Source organism: Alternaria triticimaculans (genome assembly GCF_023758025.1).
Source record: "Alternaria triticimaculans strain BMP 0046 chromosome Unknown scaffold_7, whole genome shotgun sequence".
NCBI classification, from domain to species: Eukaryota; Fungi; Ascomycota; class Dothideomycetes; order Pleosporales; family Pleosporaceae; genus Alternaria; species Alternaria triticimaculans.
In genome coordinates this window covers 1,213,419-1,227,377 of record NW_026055964.1, presented here as the reverse complement: position 1 = coordinate 1,227,377, position 13,959 = coordinate 1,213,419, and the positions used below count along the sequence as shown (strand labels likewise).

The following is a 13,959-nucleotide window of genomic DNA, read 5'->3' as shown; positions in this document are numbered from 1 at the left end:
CGTTGTTCGCGAGTCGTGAAGTAATCCACGTCGGATGAGATGTGCGCGTGGATGAAGCACGCGTGACGTAGCATAAGCTGCTAACGGAATCGGGCATAGCGTTTCCATCACGAGCCATCTACGCCCGTGCGCAGCGGCGACTCAGCCATCGCCGCGCTTATCATAACAGTCCCGTCTCTCTCGCCCTGTTGTCTCTTCTGCAATGTCCACAAATCATGCCATCAAACTCGACTCTTAATCATCGGAGCAGGCCCTCTACCATTCTCTTCGCCTTTGGCGTCTTCGCGCAGGTCGCGTTGCTTGCCTGCATCTTCTGGACTTACACTAGCTATGGCAACCCCCGTGAGCCGACCGCCTTAGCGGAAACCACAACTAGGACATCATCAAGACCAAGCGGCTTCACTCTGCGCCACCTATTGGATCACGGCGCTGGACAACCTGGGCCACGAGCACGAAGATTCGATGTGACTCCAGAGCGTTTTGCCGTTGCTGGTATCGACTCCCGCATCGGGCCCTTCACTATCAAGTCGGCACCAGTCAAGATAGAAAGGCCCGCGTTACGTGGCTACGATGCACAGATCCCCATGTCGCCCATGTGGATCGCCGAGGATATTCCGGGTCCGGATGTCACGGACAAGAACACGGTTATCAGTTTCGCAAACATGTCCGAAGATGCTTACAAAGTCGGCCCTGACGACGCAGGATGGATGGACGTCGATGGGCATTACAACTCGTCGGTCCCTTTTGGCTGGGATGACAGTGGCATCCGAGGCCATGTGTTCAGCGACGACACTAACTCCACCATCATTCTGGCGGTAAAGGGAACGACGGTAGCCATGTTCGAAGGCGACGGAACGTCCGTGCACGACAAAGAGAACGACAACCTGTACGGCTCTTGCTGTTGCGGCCAGGGCGGCACATATCTTTGGCGAAAAGTGTGTGACTGCCAGACTGGCACCTACAGCTGTGACGAGCAATGCGTCAAGAACGAATTACGAAAGCCGAACAGGTACTATGCCGCGACTGTCGAGCTGTATCAGGAGGTAGTCAAGATCTATCCGGATGCGCACATCATGACGACAGGACACAGTCTGGGAGGCGTTCTCGCTTCTTTAATCGGCTTGCAGCACGGTATACCCGCGGTGACGTTTGAAGCATACCCACAGGCCTTGGCAGCTAAGCGCTTGGGACTACCAGCTGCCGGTGACGTTGCTCCACTCAGGAAGAATACAGGCGGCTTCCATTTCGGGCACACCGCTGACCCCGTGTACATGGGAACTTGCAACGGAGCGACGAGTTTCTGCTCTATTGGCGGATACGCCTTCGAGACCCTTTGCCATACCGGAAAGAAATGTGCATACGACGTGGTCAAGGACTGGGGTTGGAGGCAGAACACACAGACACACAGCCTTAGATACGCCATTGACAATGTGTACATGAAGTACGACGAGGCAGCAAAATGCCAAGAAGAGGATGTTGGTTGTGTCGATTGCTACCTATGGAAGTTCGAGAACGGGACGAAAACCACGACGACGAGTACCTCAACAACACCAACAAGTACCACATCATCGAGGACGCGGACTGAGACATGTAAGACGCCTGGGTGGTGGGGATGTCGAGACGAGACTACTACGATGGTATCAACTACATCGTCCAGCGTATCAAGTACTGCAACCAGCACAAGTACAAGTACCTGTCAAACAGTGAGTTCCAGAACTTCAAAACAGTGCGAATATGACTGACTTCTTGAAGCCCGGATGGTTCGGCTGCAAAGACAAGACGACAGCTACTGGTCCTATTACGACTGCTACGACTACTACTACATCAGCTGCACCGACAACTACTTGCACCTCGAAGGGCTGGTTTGGCAGGTGTTACGATGACGTTCCAGCGACAACCACTCCAGCCATGCAAGCTCATGCCTACTGGCGGGCTGCGGCGACTGCGACACAGACGGCTGCTTAGACTTTCAGAATTTTGCATATGCTACATGAATGTCTTTCAGTAGCATAGTATACCCATTTAGAATTACCAATCAATCATTTTCGTTGCTACTGATCATCACGCGAAGAAATATTTGTATGATTCCGCCATTCGGTGGTGGCGCGAAGGATCAGTAACGTTTAGGCTAAACCCGATTTACTTGAGCCATCTTTCGCATCTCTAGGCAGCCATCATCCAGCGTGTTTAAAAAGAAAACGCATGTAGCACAGGTTGGTCATCAACCAAGCTTTCTCAGCTGTGAACACGATGCTTGACTATAATTTCCACCTCACAACACCTCGCCTTTTCATATCCCACCTTGACCCTGAGAACGATGCTCATTGCGATTTCGCATACGAGCTAGTGTTCAGCCCAGGCATCACTGAACAGAGACCGGCAGTCGACGTGGAGAAAGAAAAGAGAGCGCCCCCTCGCGATATCGGCAAGGAGTTCATCGCGAAAGATGTTGCAAGAATGGAGCAAACAGGCTATGGTCGCTACCTGGTCTCGCTCAGACAAAACTCAGCTTTGAACATCAATTCACCGCACAAAGACGAAGACGTCCCTTTCTCGAAGAGACGACTAACGCCAATTGGCATCGTCTCAATGCAACTCGCACGGTTCCCGTCCGAACCGTCCGCACCAACGATCCCAGATGTCGGGTTCACTTTCCTTCCCCGGTACCTCGGAAACGGGTACGCTACTGAAGCTGCTGCGGGCTTGATGGAGCACTTTACAGATGAGAAAGAACACAAGGAGTTTTGCGGTTTTTGTAAACCAGAGAATACAGCAAGCGCAAATGTTTTGAAGCGATTGGGGTTCGAGGAGAGAGGTCTAAGGGATGTAGATGGAGTTATCGAGGGGGAGATATTGAGCGCTTTGGTCTGGACAATTGGCGTTGGGCATGAGAAGGGCGCGCTTGAGAAGCGAGGCTTGCAGCGCGTTGAGAAGCGGTCATGGAAGTGGTGGCGTTGAAGCTATTGGGCAGGTGTATACATGACATGTCTTTTCGCTAGATAATTAGCTCAGAAGACACTACTATACAGCATGCCCAATACAATCGCGATCATGCGCAGGTGTAGAAGAATTGTCCGATGAACGCGGTGCCGGACAGATGATCGGAAAGAGTCCGCGCGATGACGTCTGTGCGTCGGCCTAAGTCCTAGCGCAGTACAAGCCCGTCTTCAGCCGAAGCTCGCATCCGTCCGATGCTTCAGCTTCGTCGGATGTTCCGTCGAGTGTTTCCTTTCACCACAGGGCGCAGCCGCGCGCTCTGGTAGCCGATTGCTAACTATTCGCACTCAGCTGACGCGACATTATTCCACGAGATGTCAACACCGGATGCACTGGCAACGACGCGTCCGGAGAAACGGCGCAGACTTGAGCGCGTCGCAGCGGCCTGCGATCTGTGCAAGAAAAGAAAGGTAAAGTGCGACGGTGAGCAACCATGCGCCTATTGCACTCGGAAGGATCGCGCGGCTACTTGTACGTTCAGCGGCCCTCATGCACGGCCACAAGCGCATTCTGCCGGTCACACTCCCCTTCACGGTGTCCGTTCCGACGATATCCACCGTCATCACCCCCGTTCAACTGGCCATACACCTCATAACCGCGATCGAGATGAACAGGACGATGCTGTGCGACAAAGACTTGATCGCGAAGCTGCCGAGGATGGAACAGCACTCTCGCCAACATTGAGCAGAGATGATCAACAAGGCGATACAGTGGTGCCTCTTGAGGGTCGCATCCTCCGTGACGCCCAGGGAAAGTCTATCTTCATTGGCGACTGCGCCCCGCTGTCTTTTCTACAAACAGTCAGGCACCTCATCACATCCGAGGTAGACCCAAGAGCTACTGTCCAGGCCACTCGCGACCCCATCATCGAGATCGCTCGGCCTGAATCAGCGGGTCAGCCCTCATGCCCTCCAGTTGATGTGCGTCAAGTCGACGCACTAGTCGATGAATTTATGGCTGCAAGTAGTGGTCTCGTTCAGCTGTTCCAGCGAGAGGACCTAGCTCCCGAGCTGAAAGCGTGGGCAAGCAGCAGAACCTCGACCCCAGACGATGCTGCCGCTGCCGTCTTCTATCTGGTGCTTGCGATCGGCGCCCAAGAACGATATGAAGAGAAGGCGGAAGCCTGGTTCAATACTGCCCGGGACGTGCTTCTGAAGCATATGTGCAGTAGCATGAATGTTTCGACTGTCCAAGGCTTTGCCCTCGTAGCGATCTACATGCTGCGAGCATCTCAACCGAATGGCGCCTACTTGTACTTCTGTATGCAGATGAGATAATGTATTGAGATTTCACGATTCGCTAACGCGAAGCAGCTTTGGCCGCCCGCGCAGGATACGCAATTGGCATACACCGGACTGAAGTGAATGCATCTTTTGGCGAAACCATTAAGCTGGTGCGGGACCGAATTTGGAAGAGCATTCGCGTTACCGACCAATTGATCAGGTAAGACACGATCCCAAATATTCCCACCTCGAAAGTTGCACGACGTTACGCAGTCTTTACAGCTTTTTGATAGCATCTGCTAATATCCGCTTTGTCACGTAGCAACGCATTAGGTCGACCTCCGTCCACATCAGATGTCGACTGCACCGTCAAATACAACACCTTTGAAGACACCACCGAAACCGATGATGCTAATGTACTGGATGCTAGCGTCCAGATCTTCATGATTATCGAGCGTGTCGTCGTTGAAGTGTATTCTCGCAAACGTATATCACTACGCATTGCAGACTATGTCTCGCGACAATTGAAGAGCTGGGCGTCCAAATGGCTGCAGAAGCTATCTCATCTTACGACCAGACCTCATTCTCGAGAAGCCGTAGTGGGTGCCTGCTCCACGCTCTGCTCCTATTACTACGGCATCATGTTACTTACCCGACCTTTCCTCATCTACGAGTTATATGAGTACATGGGCGCTCCTCTAAAGAGCGGAGGCTCACAAGCTGATCACCAAGAGAAGCGCAAGTACGCAGATGCTGCACTTGATGCCGCATCGACGTTAGTGGACACACTGCTAGTCGTTACGATTACAAAGCAGTTGCCTCGTAAGATGCCACTGATAGTGTAAGTAAAGCCATCTTGATCAACTGACTTGGCTAACAAGTATGAGATCCTGGCTCTTCACAGCTACACTCGTTCTTGCCGTCGGCATCCTTGGCGACTCAGGACTCATGTTAGTGGACAGTTGCAAAGATGCAATCACTTGCATGGACTACTTCGGTCAAGTCGATCCTCATGCCCGGCAATACTCACAGGTCGCGCAATCGCTGCTCAAGATTACCACTGCACATGCCAAGAAGAGAGAGCTACATCTGCGCCGTAAAAGGAAGCAGGCATCGTCGGAATTGTTCGGCCTATTGCCTGGAGAGTCAACTAGCATCCCGGCCCAAGTAGACGAATGCGACGCACAGCTCGGCCACGGGTCGCTGGTCTCCCGAGACTCCGTTCAGCGCCACGTGTCTTCCGCAGCGCCACTCGATTGGACTATATACGATGCCGACTTCTTTGCCATGCCATGGCCGAGTGAGAACGATCAGGGTCTCCAGGATTTCCTGCAGCCGGGCACTCACAACCTTGATGGCGTATCAGTGGCTGACATACCGCTTTTCCCCATCCATGACCAGCAGATGGGCGGTGACTTCTTCCCGTAAGTTCGAGATGGATACGATGGCGTCACGAGTGGGTTTCTTCTTCAAGGTCTATCCCAAGACACTTCAATGCACGACTTTTGTTTCACTAGTCTCGTCTCTCGATGTTCTCAGAAACGGTATCAACTTGGTGCCTCCAGTTCCGACCAACTCTTGCGTCTTCGGCTTTTCGGCCGCCAACTCCGTCGAGGCGGAAGCTATATCTCGTCTCTTGGGACCGGTAGTGGGCTTTCCCATTCGGCTCGGTATGATGATGTACCTGGTCACCAAGGCGATGTGTTTGTCGCGGAAGCCGCTGAGCGCCGCGACGGCTTCGTTGAATGCGGACAGAAGCTCAGTGTTGTCTGCATGGCTATCGACGTAGCTTCGAATATTTGCGATTGCTTGGACATCGTCAAGAAAGCGGGCATGAGGCCCGGGCATGTATCCACGCATCTCTGCGTGAAAGCCGCCGCTTCTCGAATGGTCGACAGAGAGGACCGCATCGAAGAACTGCAATAGCGAAGACTGGCCGTTGGAACCACCACGATAAGCGCGCCATGTGCCTTTTCCGTTACCTTCGTCGTAGAAAACGCCGTTTGGTAGACCAGCACTCGCCATGTTCATGCTCCCAGCCAGGAAAGGTCGGATGGTGTGGTAGAACATCTGCGGGTCACACCGCTCATCCATGCGTTCCAAGAGCTGGCCAATGCGCTGCATTCCCTGTCGGAAGTATTGCAGGGCATGTATGATTGTTGCGGCATCATCGGTCTCGACTGCTTCGATAGCACCAAGCATGGCCTCGATCAATGGGCCTGCTCTTGCTTCCATGGCGTTCGAAATGATGAAGAACCACGACTCATCATCAGTTCCAGTCGCTGTGTGTAGTGTAACCATGTTCTCCGGTTGCGTCAGGTCGGCGTCTTCGTTGAGTGGTGTCCAGTTCCATAAGTTCAGAGCTGCATATGTGGCCACTGGATGCACCTCAAGATAGTCGGCAGTCTGAAGGAACGGCACAGTGATCGCTGGCGGTAGTCGCTAGCTTCCTTGTTAGCGACTGTAGACTTTACAGTACTGCGGTATCATGCTGACATACCTCTGATGGCTCGGGACCTGCCCATATGTAGCCCTGGGCTATGACAGCGAGCATCGAGTGTGCTCTCTGCCATTCTGCCTCACTGGAGAGATGCGACGTATCGAGAACGGGCAATTCATCGACCCATTGCCGTATTTGCTGTGTCTCTATGAGGGCTGGAAGTTTCTCAACAATCTTTTCCCATGGTTGATAGTAGGTATGCGGTAAGCGTCTTAGTGGTGGCTCGGCAGGCAAGAACCCGTTCTTCGAGATGCCGTAACTAGGGAGTGCATCGGGTGATGGGAGGACGGGAATCTTGTGAGGGCTCATTGCGGCGGAAAAGGTAGCGACGGTAAGGTTGCACAGTAATATCGGAAGGGTACGTCCTTCCTTGCAGCGGCGAACTCCTGCTTTATTGCGCTGAAGAGCGAGGTCCACACTCACCCACGGTCGCGTTCCGATAGTCTTCCGAGCTCGGAATGACGGAAGCAATGTCGGATGAGAGTCCGACACCCCAATGAAGAAGGTGCAAGCTTAGTTTGATGCAAGCCTCACGCCTCTTGCTTGGAGACGTAAGTGCCAGATCGTGATGCATATATAGTCTGACGCCGTCTTCTCAGTATCGATCTCACATTCGTACATCACATTGCATCTCGTTGGTTCCCCAAAACATACCCTAACCGACAGCACATTATCACCATGGACGCACCTGCCGCAATCCAACAGCTTCGCCAAGGGCAAAAGCCACAGTGGCCAACAAACGCCGAATCAGCAGACTTTGCGCATTCGCTCGACCAAAGTGCAGACATCCCCAAGACGTTCCGACCCGAGTTTGTTGTTCCCAGCAAGGCGCAACTAAAGCGGAAAACCCTGAACGATGACGCACAAACCGCCAACCCTGCATCAACACCAGACGACGAGGCCATCTACTTCTGCGGCAACTCTCTGGGTCTGCAACCGAAAGCTGTTGGCGAGCATCTGAACGCATACCTAAAGACATGGGGATCCATCGCGGTTGGTGGTCATTTCACCGCCCTCGAGGACTCGCCGCTCACACCCTACCAAGACATGGCTGCTGGGTGCTCAAAGAAGATGGCTGACATCGTCGGCGCATCACCTTCAGAAATCGTTGCCATGAACACATTGACCATCAACCTGCATCTGATGATGGCTGCATTCTACAAGCCAACGGAGAAGAAGCACAAGATTATGTGCGAGTGGCGACCTTTCCCTAGCGACTGGTATGCGATCGAATCGCAAATAGAATGGCATGGCCTCGACCCGAAGAAGTCTATGCTGTTGGTCGAGCCGGATGATGGCTACATCATGACCACAAAAAACATCCTTAAGCTCATTGACGAGAACGTCGATGAGCTGGCTCTCATCATGCTGCCCGGTATCCAGTACTACAGCGGCCAATTACTCGACATCCCCACCATCACCGCACACGCCCGCAAGCACAACATCACCATCGGATGGGATCTAGCGCACGCTGCAGGCAACGCCGAGCTGAAGCTACACGACTGGGATGTCGACTTCGCGTGCTGGTGCACGTACAAGTACATGAACGCTGGTGCCGGTTCCATCGCCGGTGCTTTCATCCACGAGAAGCACGGCAACAACGACCACTACAAGGGATTGAAGGGCTGGTACGGCCACGACAAGTCATCACGCTTCCTCATGGACAACAAGTTCGTTCCTACACCCGGCGCGCAGGGCTTCCAATGCTCAAACCCATCGATCGTCGACCTCACATGCTTAGCTGGTTCGCTCAGCGTCTTCGAGAAGACTTCCATGGCCGACCTACGATCACGATCTCTACTCCTCACCGCATACGCTGAGCACCTCCTCTCCCAAATCGCGGCGCGCAACATCAAGGACGGCAAATTTCCCTTCGAGATCATCACACCCACAGATCCCCGCTTCCGCGGCGCTCAACTGAGTGTACTGCTTCCAGAAGACGTCTTTGATGACGCGAGCGCGGCGCTAGTGGAGAACGGTGTTGTTTGCGACAAGAGGAAACCAGGCATCATTCGTGTCGCGCCGGTACCAATGTACAACACTTTCAGTGATGTTTGGCGATTTATGCAGATCTTTGAGGAGGCGATACGGGAGAAGGGTCAAGGGCAGGCTCAGGAGCAGCAGTCGCAAGGGACGGCGGTTGAGGCGAGGTTGTAAATTAGTTGTTGTCAAGTAGATATTCTTTTAGCAGCGTTAGACATTAATGCATATCACAAAGTTTGTCTTAATACTCCACTGCTGCTTTCGTACAGTCCTATGGCAATGTTTTTGGAGTCCAGCTCGATAATACATGTGTTCATCCTTTGACGTCTATTGAATTTGAAGTCACACTTGTCTTGCGTTCGCGCACAACGAGCACGTTGCATTTGAGTCATGTTTCATATACACAGGCTCTTGTGTTGACGATACTTTTTTTTTTTCGAGAGGACCTAATTGGATGGGAACAAATGGATTTCAGAGGCTGTGAGTCGCGCGTCTGCGTCGCATCACCGCAGTACCATGGTTCACACACACAGCCTTTGCGACGCTCTTTCACTTTCACTCGACGCTTAAACATACCCGGAAGAACGTCGATCCGGCCGCAAAGGTTCGAGTAAAACCTAACCTCTATCTCTTAAGCTACTTCTCTCACCCGATACTGCAATTGTGACCAACGACTACGATGGCGGAGGCAGCGCAGACACAAGCTCTGGCCTCACTCAAAGGGTAACTTCCATTTCTAGTTCACGTTCTTGTACCCTTTCATCGCATCGACATTCTACTAACTCACTGCCAGCTCTCTCAAATCGGGCGCATACTCCGATCTCACCATCAAGTGCGGTAGTGACATGTACAAGGTCCACAAGGTCATCGTCTGCGAGCGCGCCGAATTCTTCGCCCGTGCGATCAAGTTTGGCGGACAAGTAAGTGCTTGACATAGTAAACATATACCAGAGACTGATACTTCAAGAAGGAATCTGAGAGCGGTACCGTCGATCTTCCCAAGGACGAACCGGCCATTGTCAAACTCCTGATTCAATACCTCTACGAAGGCGAGTACGAACCTTTGCTGCTAGACGGCGAATCTTCGCTAGCTCCAGCATCTGCCAAAGTCAACGATACTCGCCCGAAGCATAATCACAACGGGCTAGCATACAGCTACGACTTTCCACACACGTGTGACACGAACAACATTTGTAGCAGCTCTTTTGTCTGCCCACATCATACGTGCCATCACACAAATTGGAGTCTTTGTTGTGCCAATCGCAAATACACTTGCGAGATGTGCAACCGTGCCGCCCCTTCGCTACCTTCACTCAACGGCCAAGCCGATCAACTCCTCCTCCACTCCAAGATATACGAGTACGCAGACAAATACGACGTGATCGGACTCAAGGACCTGGCTATCGAGAAGTTCAGCCGTTCATGCAAGCACTTCTGGGACAAGGACGAGTTCTCCATCGCTGCCCACCATGTCTTCTCCACCACCGTCGACACAGACAAGGGTCTTCGCGATATCGTCAGTGCCACGATCGGTGCACACATGGGACTGGTCAAGAAGCCTGAAGTCAAGGTCCTCATGACTGAGTTCAACGGTCTTGCTTTGGGTATCTTAGAAGAGAAGATCGTTGAGCATGGTTGGTAGAGAGACGTAACGTACTTCTACTAACTCCGACTGGATCTGTGGACACATTGGTATTTGATGGAGCGGCATTGGAAGTGTTCAACAAGGGAGCGGGTGATAGATAAGCGCTTGGAAATCTTGCAAGAATAGGGCAACAAAGGGCCCGCACATCATGTCCCTGGTTGCAAGCTACGATGACTAGCATCCATAGCCCAGAATTCATTCGTAGTTCACGTCTATTGCATCCAAAAAAACGATGATGTTCCGTTCAGTACCCGCCCTTCAGGATATGCTCTCTCTAGTGAGCCTGACGATTAGCAAACACATGCATTTGATGGATAAACCGGAGGTGAAGGCTCTGCTCACAGAGCTCAACGGGTTGTTGGTTGGCCTGCTGAAGTTGACGAGGAAGAAAGAATGAGTATTTGGCGTGAGCTAAATCATGAGACAGTTTGAGGATAGATATGAGTGCAATAATGTAGAAGGACAAGAACCTACTTCCTAGGCGACGCGATCCTTAGCAGCCCCAGATAAGAATCATTTCACCTACTGCCTCTCCTTCGTGCAATGTAATCCCTTGTACCTTCCTCACCTACAAATTGTAGCGGTGGATCTGTCCAGTCATGCATATATGCATGCCTACGTATTCTTGACGGCACTGCCAACTTTGGTTCACCTTCACTTCGCAATCGATTGCACCCGGAAGAAAGTCGCGCCGACCGTAAAACTTTAGGGAGAACCTATCTGGTGCCCTCTACCTCTTGAGCTTCCTCACTCACCCAACACCGCAACCGCGATCAACGCAAAGATGGCGGAAGCTGCGCGCAATCAGCTGCATCTCACATTCAAGAAGTACGCACACCATCACTGATTGAAGACATGATAAACTGACAACTCATAGTCTACTCGCCTCTGGTGAGTTCTCTGATCTCACTGTGACCTGCGGACCCGACTCGTACAAGGTTCACAAAAATGTCGTGTGTTCCCGCGCGGAGTTCTTCTCTCGCGCTGTCAAGTTCGGAGGCAAGGTACGTTTGGCGGTTCATGCTTGTTGCTCTTGGGGCCCTGCTGACTTTAGTCCAGGAGACTGAGCAAGGCAGTGTCGATCTTCCAGAAGATGAGCCCGCTATCGTCAAACTGATGATGCAGTACATCTACGAGGGCGAATACGATCCTGCCCTTCCCGACAGTGGATTGAGCAGTTCTATACAGCCTGAGGTCACAGCATCTTCGACCCCCACGGCATCGCAAAGCAGAAACCGTATGAAATCTCGATTGAAGGAATTATCCGAAACGACGCTTTCATTTCCTCACGATTGTATATCATATGGAAACGGCTGCGAAGCACCCTATTTATGCAGCCACCATACCTGTGGCTATCAGTGCCACCACACATGCCAAGGCTTCACCTGCGAGGTGTGCTATGTCGCACCAACAGCACCTACAGCCCTGCCTATCCCCGGCTCATCTACACAGCTGATGGTCCACGCTAAGCTCTATGAAATCGCCGACAAGTACGACGTAGTTGGTTTGAAAGAGCTGGTGATTGAGAAGTTCAAGCGAGCTTGCCACAGCTTCTGGAACGATCCCTCCTTCGCAGCTGCGGCTCATCACGTTTTCTCCACCACCCCGGAACATGACAAAGGCCTGAGGGATATTGTGTCGAAGACCATCGCGGAACACATGGCCGAGCTGGTGAAGAAACCTGAGGTTGAGGCGCTGCTTACCGAGTTCAATGGACTGGCCTTTGGCTTGCTCAAGATGAAGACGGAGGCTGGTTGGAAGTGATCGACTTGACTATGGCCGCCTGAGGGGGGAACAGCGAATGCGCTATGAAGGATCAAGAATGGTAGAAGAACATAATCTGAACCACAAGGCGAAAAGAGGTTAAGAAGCATAGAAGTGATTCGGCTGCTGGATACCTGAGGAGTAGCCAACCAAACAGAATACCCAAATGCTACACTCATGTTTGCGATAGCACCGAGTACGTAAGAACACGCCTAGTTATGCAACGCCATACCCATGACCCCTAACAACACCTATTTCGGATATACCACCTAGTCCACGTTCTCTGCACATAAATCGTTTCATCCCATGAAAGCACATTTATTCCCCATACCCTCCTTGTCTACTGCAACCTCACCTCTCCCTCCTCCCTCTTCAACCCAAACTTACTCAACCGAATCCTCGGCACAACCCCCACCAACACTAACACACTCGCAACAATAACAGCCCAATGCTGCACATGCGCCAAGTTCAAATTATACGTCGTCCACGTCGCCGCGCAAATCGTCGCAAGCCCCAGCACCGCAATGACATACCCAGCCACCCTATGATACTTGTAAATACTCTTCGCGTTCTCCACGCTGCCATAAAGCTGCGGCACATAATACTGCGTGAACCCCACAATCGCCTGGATGTATACGAGGATATAAAAGGTAAGGCCGAGGCGCGCGTGCGCGGATTCAAAGTGTTCGTGACCCGGGCCGGCTTTGTTCATTTCGATGATGATGAGGCCGGCGGTGAGGGCGGAGGCGCCGAGCGCGTGGAAGAGGAAGTGGGCGAGGGTGCCGGCGCGCTTTTGTTCGGGGGTGTGGGTTGGTTGGAGGACGAGGGCTGCTTGGATGGCTAGGAGGAAGCCGGCCTAGGGGGTATCAATGATACGGTTGGCGGGAGGGGGTGATTAGGGTGGTATTGTGGCTTACGGAGTTGAGAAGCTGTGTGGTTGGGTGGTTAGTTTGGTGGTGGGCGAGGTTTGGGGTGTAGGGATGGGGCTTACTGGGTGGGCGGAGAAGAAGATGAGTTTGTTGGAGAAGATGGCTCCCCAGATGATGGCTGCGAGCTTTTGACGCGTTAGTATGGGCGTTGTAGTCGAGGTGTCGAGGTGGTGCTTACAATCCATATTCCTGCTTGCGCGATTGGAGCGGTGCCTGAGTCTGTTAGAAGCCTTCCTTACAGCGTATGCTTGACAGCACATACCAATCCACAGGTTATGGTAGAGCGGCTGTCCATGCATCTGGCTCGCATCTCCTCTTCTGCCTAGAAGCGGCTCTTGTTCACTCTGTCCGCGCGCCGCGGCGGCATTTGGTGGGATTCCCGTCGCAGAAGCCATGCTGTGATGTAGAAACTCAAACGCGATGCTATGAATAGCCTGAGACTCGAGAGAAGGTCGAAGGATATAGTGGCAGCCTGCGACAGGTGTCTGAGGGGTGCGCTTCGGACTTTAGGCGATGAGGAAGCTCCGGCAGACAATGACGACAACACGAACCCCTGTTCGTATCCACCAATAAGCGCGATGCGGATGTCAGATGCGTCGAACTCCGGCCAATCAGCACCGAGATGACTAAAGCGTGGAGAAAGTGGTGATGTTTGCATTGCGGGTTTTGGGGGGTGGAGAAGGCGTTCTTGACGCGACATGCATGTCTAGCGCGTCCACAACGGTCGCGTGAGACATCTTCATCGCACCACCAGACGCAAATGAGGAAGCTGAGCATCGGTATTGGTGGTTTGAATGTATTCTCGTCTCCGTTACATCGTTGCTATTGTACAAGTTCGCGCTCATCCGTAGCGCTGCGTCAGCATAGTCATCCCCGCTGCGTGTTGAGGTATCAAGTCCATGTATAATATCCCCCCTC

At 52.5% G+C, this 13,959-nt stretch overlaps 7 protein-coding genes across 7 annotated transcripts; 5 read left to right on the top strand and 2 right to left on the bottom strand.

Annotated features, from left to right (window-relative positions):
• Positions 1-215: 215 nt before the first annotated feature.
• J4E78_005774 (uncharacterized protein) lies at positions 216-1,965 on the top strand (the record flags this gene model as incomplete). The annotated part of the gene is made up of 3 exons (XM_049366390.1): positions 216-1,441; positions 1,679-1,703; positions 1,753-1,965. The coding sequence occupies 3 exons, from the start codon at positions 216-218 to the stop codon at positions 1,963-1,965; spliced, it is 1,464 nt and encodes a 487-aa protein (XP_049222116.1).
• A 673-nt stretch (positions 1,966-2,638) lies between these two features.
• Positions 2,639-5,648, top strand: J4E78_005773 (uncharacterized protein; the record flags this gene model as incomplete). Its single annotated transcript, XM_049366389.1, has 5 exons — positions 2,639-2,678; positions 3,289-4,257; positions 4,311-4,440; positions 4,543-5,061; positions 5,108-5,648. 5 exons carry the CDS (start codon positions 2,639-2,641, stop codon positions 5,646-5,648), a joined length of 2,199 nt encoding a protein of 732 aa, XP_049222115.1.
• A 63-nt stretch (positions 5,649-5,711) lies between these two features.
• J4E78_005772 (uncharacterized protein) lies at positions 5,712-7,029 on the bottom strand (the record flags this gene model as incomplete). The annotated part of the gene is made up of 2 exons (XM_049366388.1): positions 5,712-6,662; positions 6,721-7,029. 2 exons carry the CDS (start codon positions 7,027-7,029, stop codon positions 5,712-5,714), a joined length of 1,260 nt encoding a protein of 419 aa, XP_049222114.1.
• Positions 7,030-7,398: 369 nt separating this feature from the next.
• Positions 7,399-8,877, top strand: BNA52 (Kynureninase 2; the record flags this gene model as incomplete). The annotated part of the gene is made up of 1 exon (XM_049366387.1): positions 7,399-8,877. The coding sequence occupies one exon, from the start codon at positions 7,399-7,401 to the stop codon at positions 8,875-8,877; it is 1,479 nt and encodes a 492-aa protein (XP_049222113.1).
• Positions 8,878-9,382: 505 nt separating this feature from the next.
• Positions 9,383-10,345, top strand: J4E78_005770 (uncharacterized protein; the record flags this gene model as incomplete). The annotated part of the gene is made up of 3 exons (XM_049366386.1): positions 9,383-9,426; positions 9,497-9,623; positions 9,674-10,345. The coding sequence occupies 3 exons, from the start codon at positions 9,383-9,385 to the stop codon at positions 10,343-10,345; spliced, it is 843 nt and encodes a 280-aa protein (XP_049222112.1).
• Positions 10,346-11,132: 787 nt separating this feature from the next.
• Positions 11,133-12,112, top strand: J4E78_005769 (uncharacterized protein; the record flags this gene model as incomplete). The annotated part of the gene is made up of 4 exons (XM_049366385.1): positions 11,133-11,176; positions 11,226-11,352; positions 11,408-11,585; positions 11,772-12,112. The coding sequence occupies 4 exons, from the start codon at positions 11,133-11,135 to the stop codon at positions 12,110-12,112; spliced, it is 690 nt and encodes a 229-aa protein (XP_049222111.1).
• A 340-nt stretch (positions 12,113-12,452) lies between these two features.
• J4E78_005768 (uncharacterized protein) lies at positions 12,453-13,436 on the bottom strand (the record flags this gene model as incomplete). The annotated part of the gene is made up of 2 exons (XM_049366384.1): positions 12,453-12,952; positions 13,304-13,436. 2 exons carry the CDS (start codon positions 13,434-13,436, stop codon positions 12,453-12,455), a joined length of 633 nt encoding a protein of 210 aa, XP_049222110.1.
• Positions 13,437-13,959: the final 523 nt, after the last annotated feature.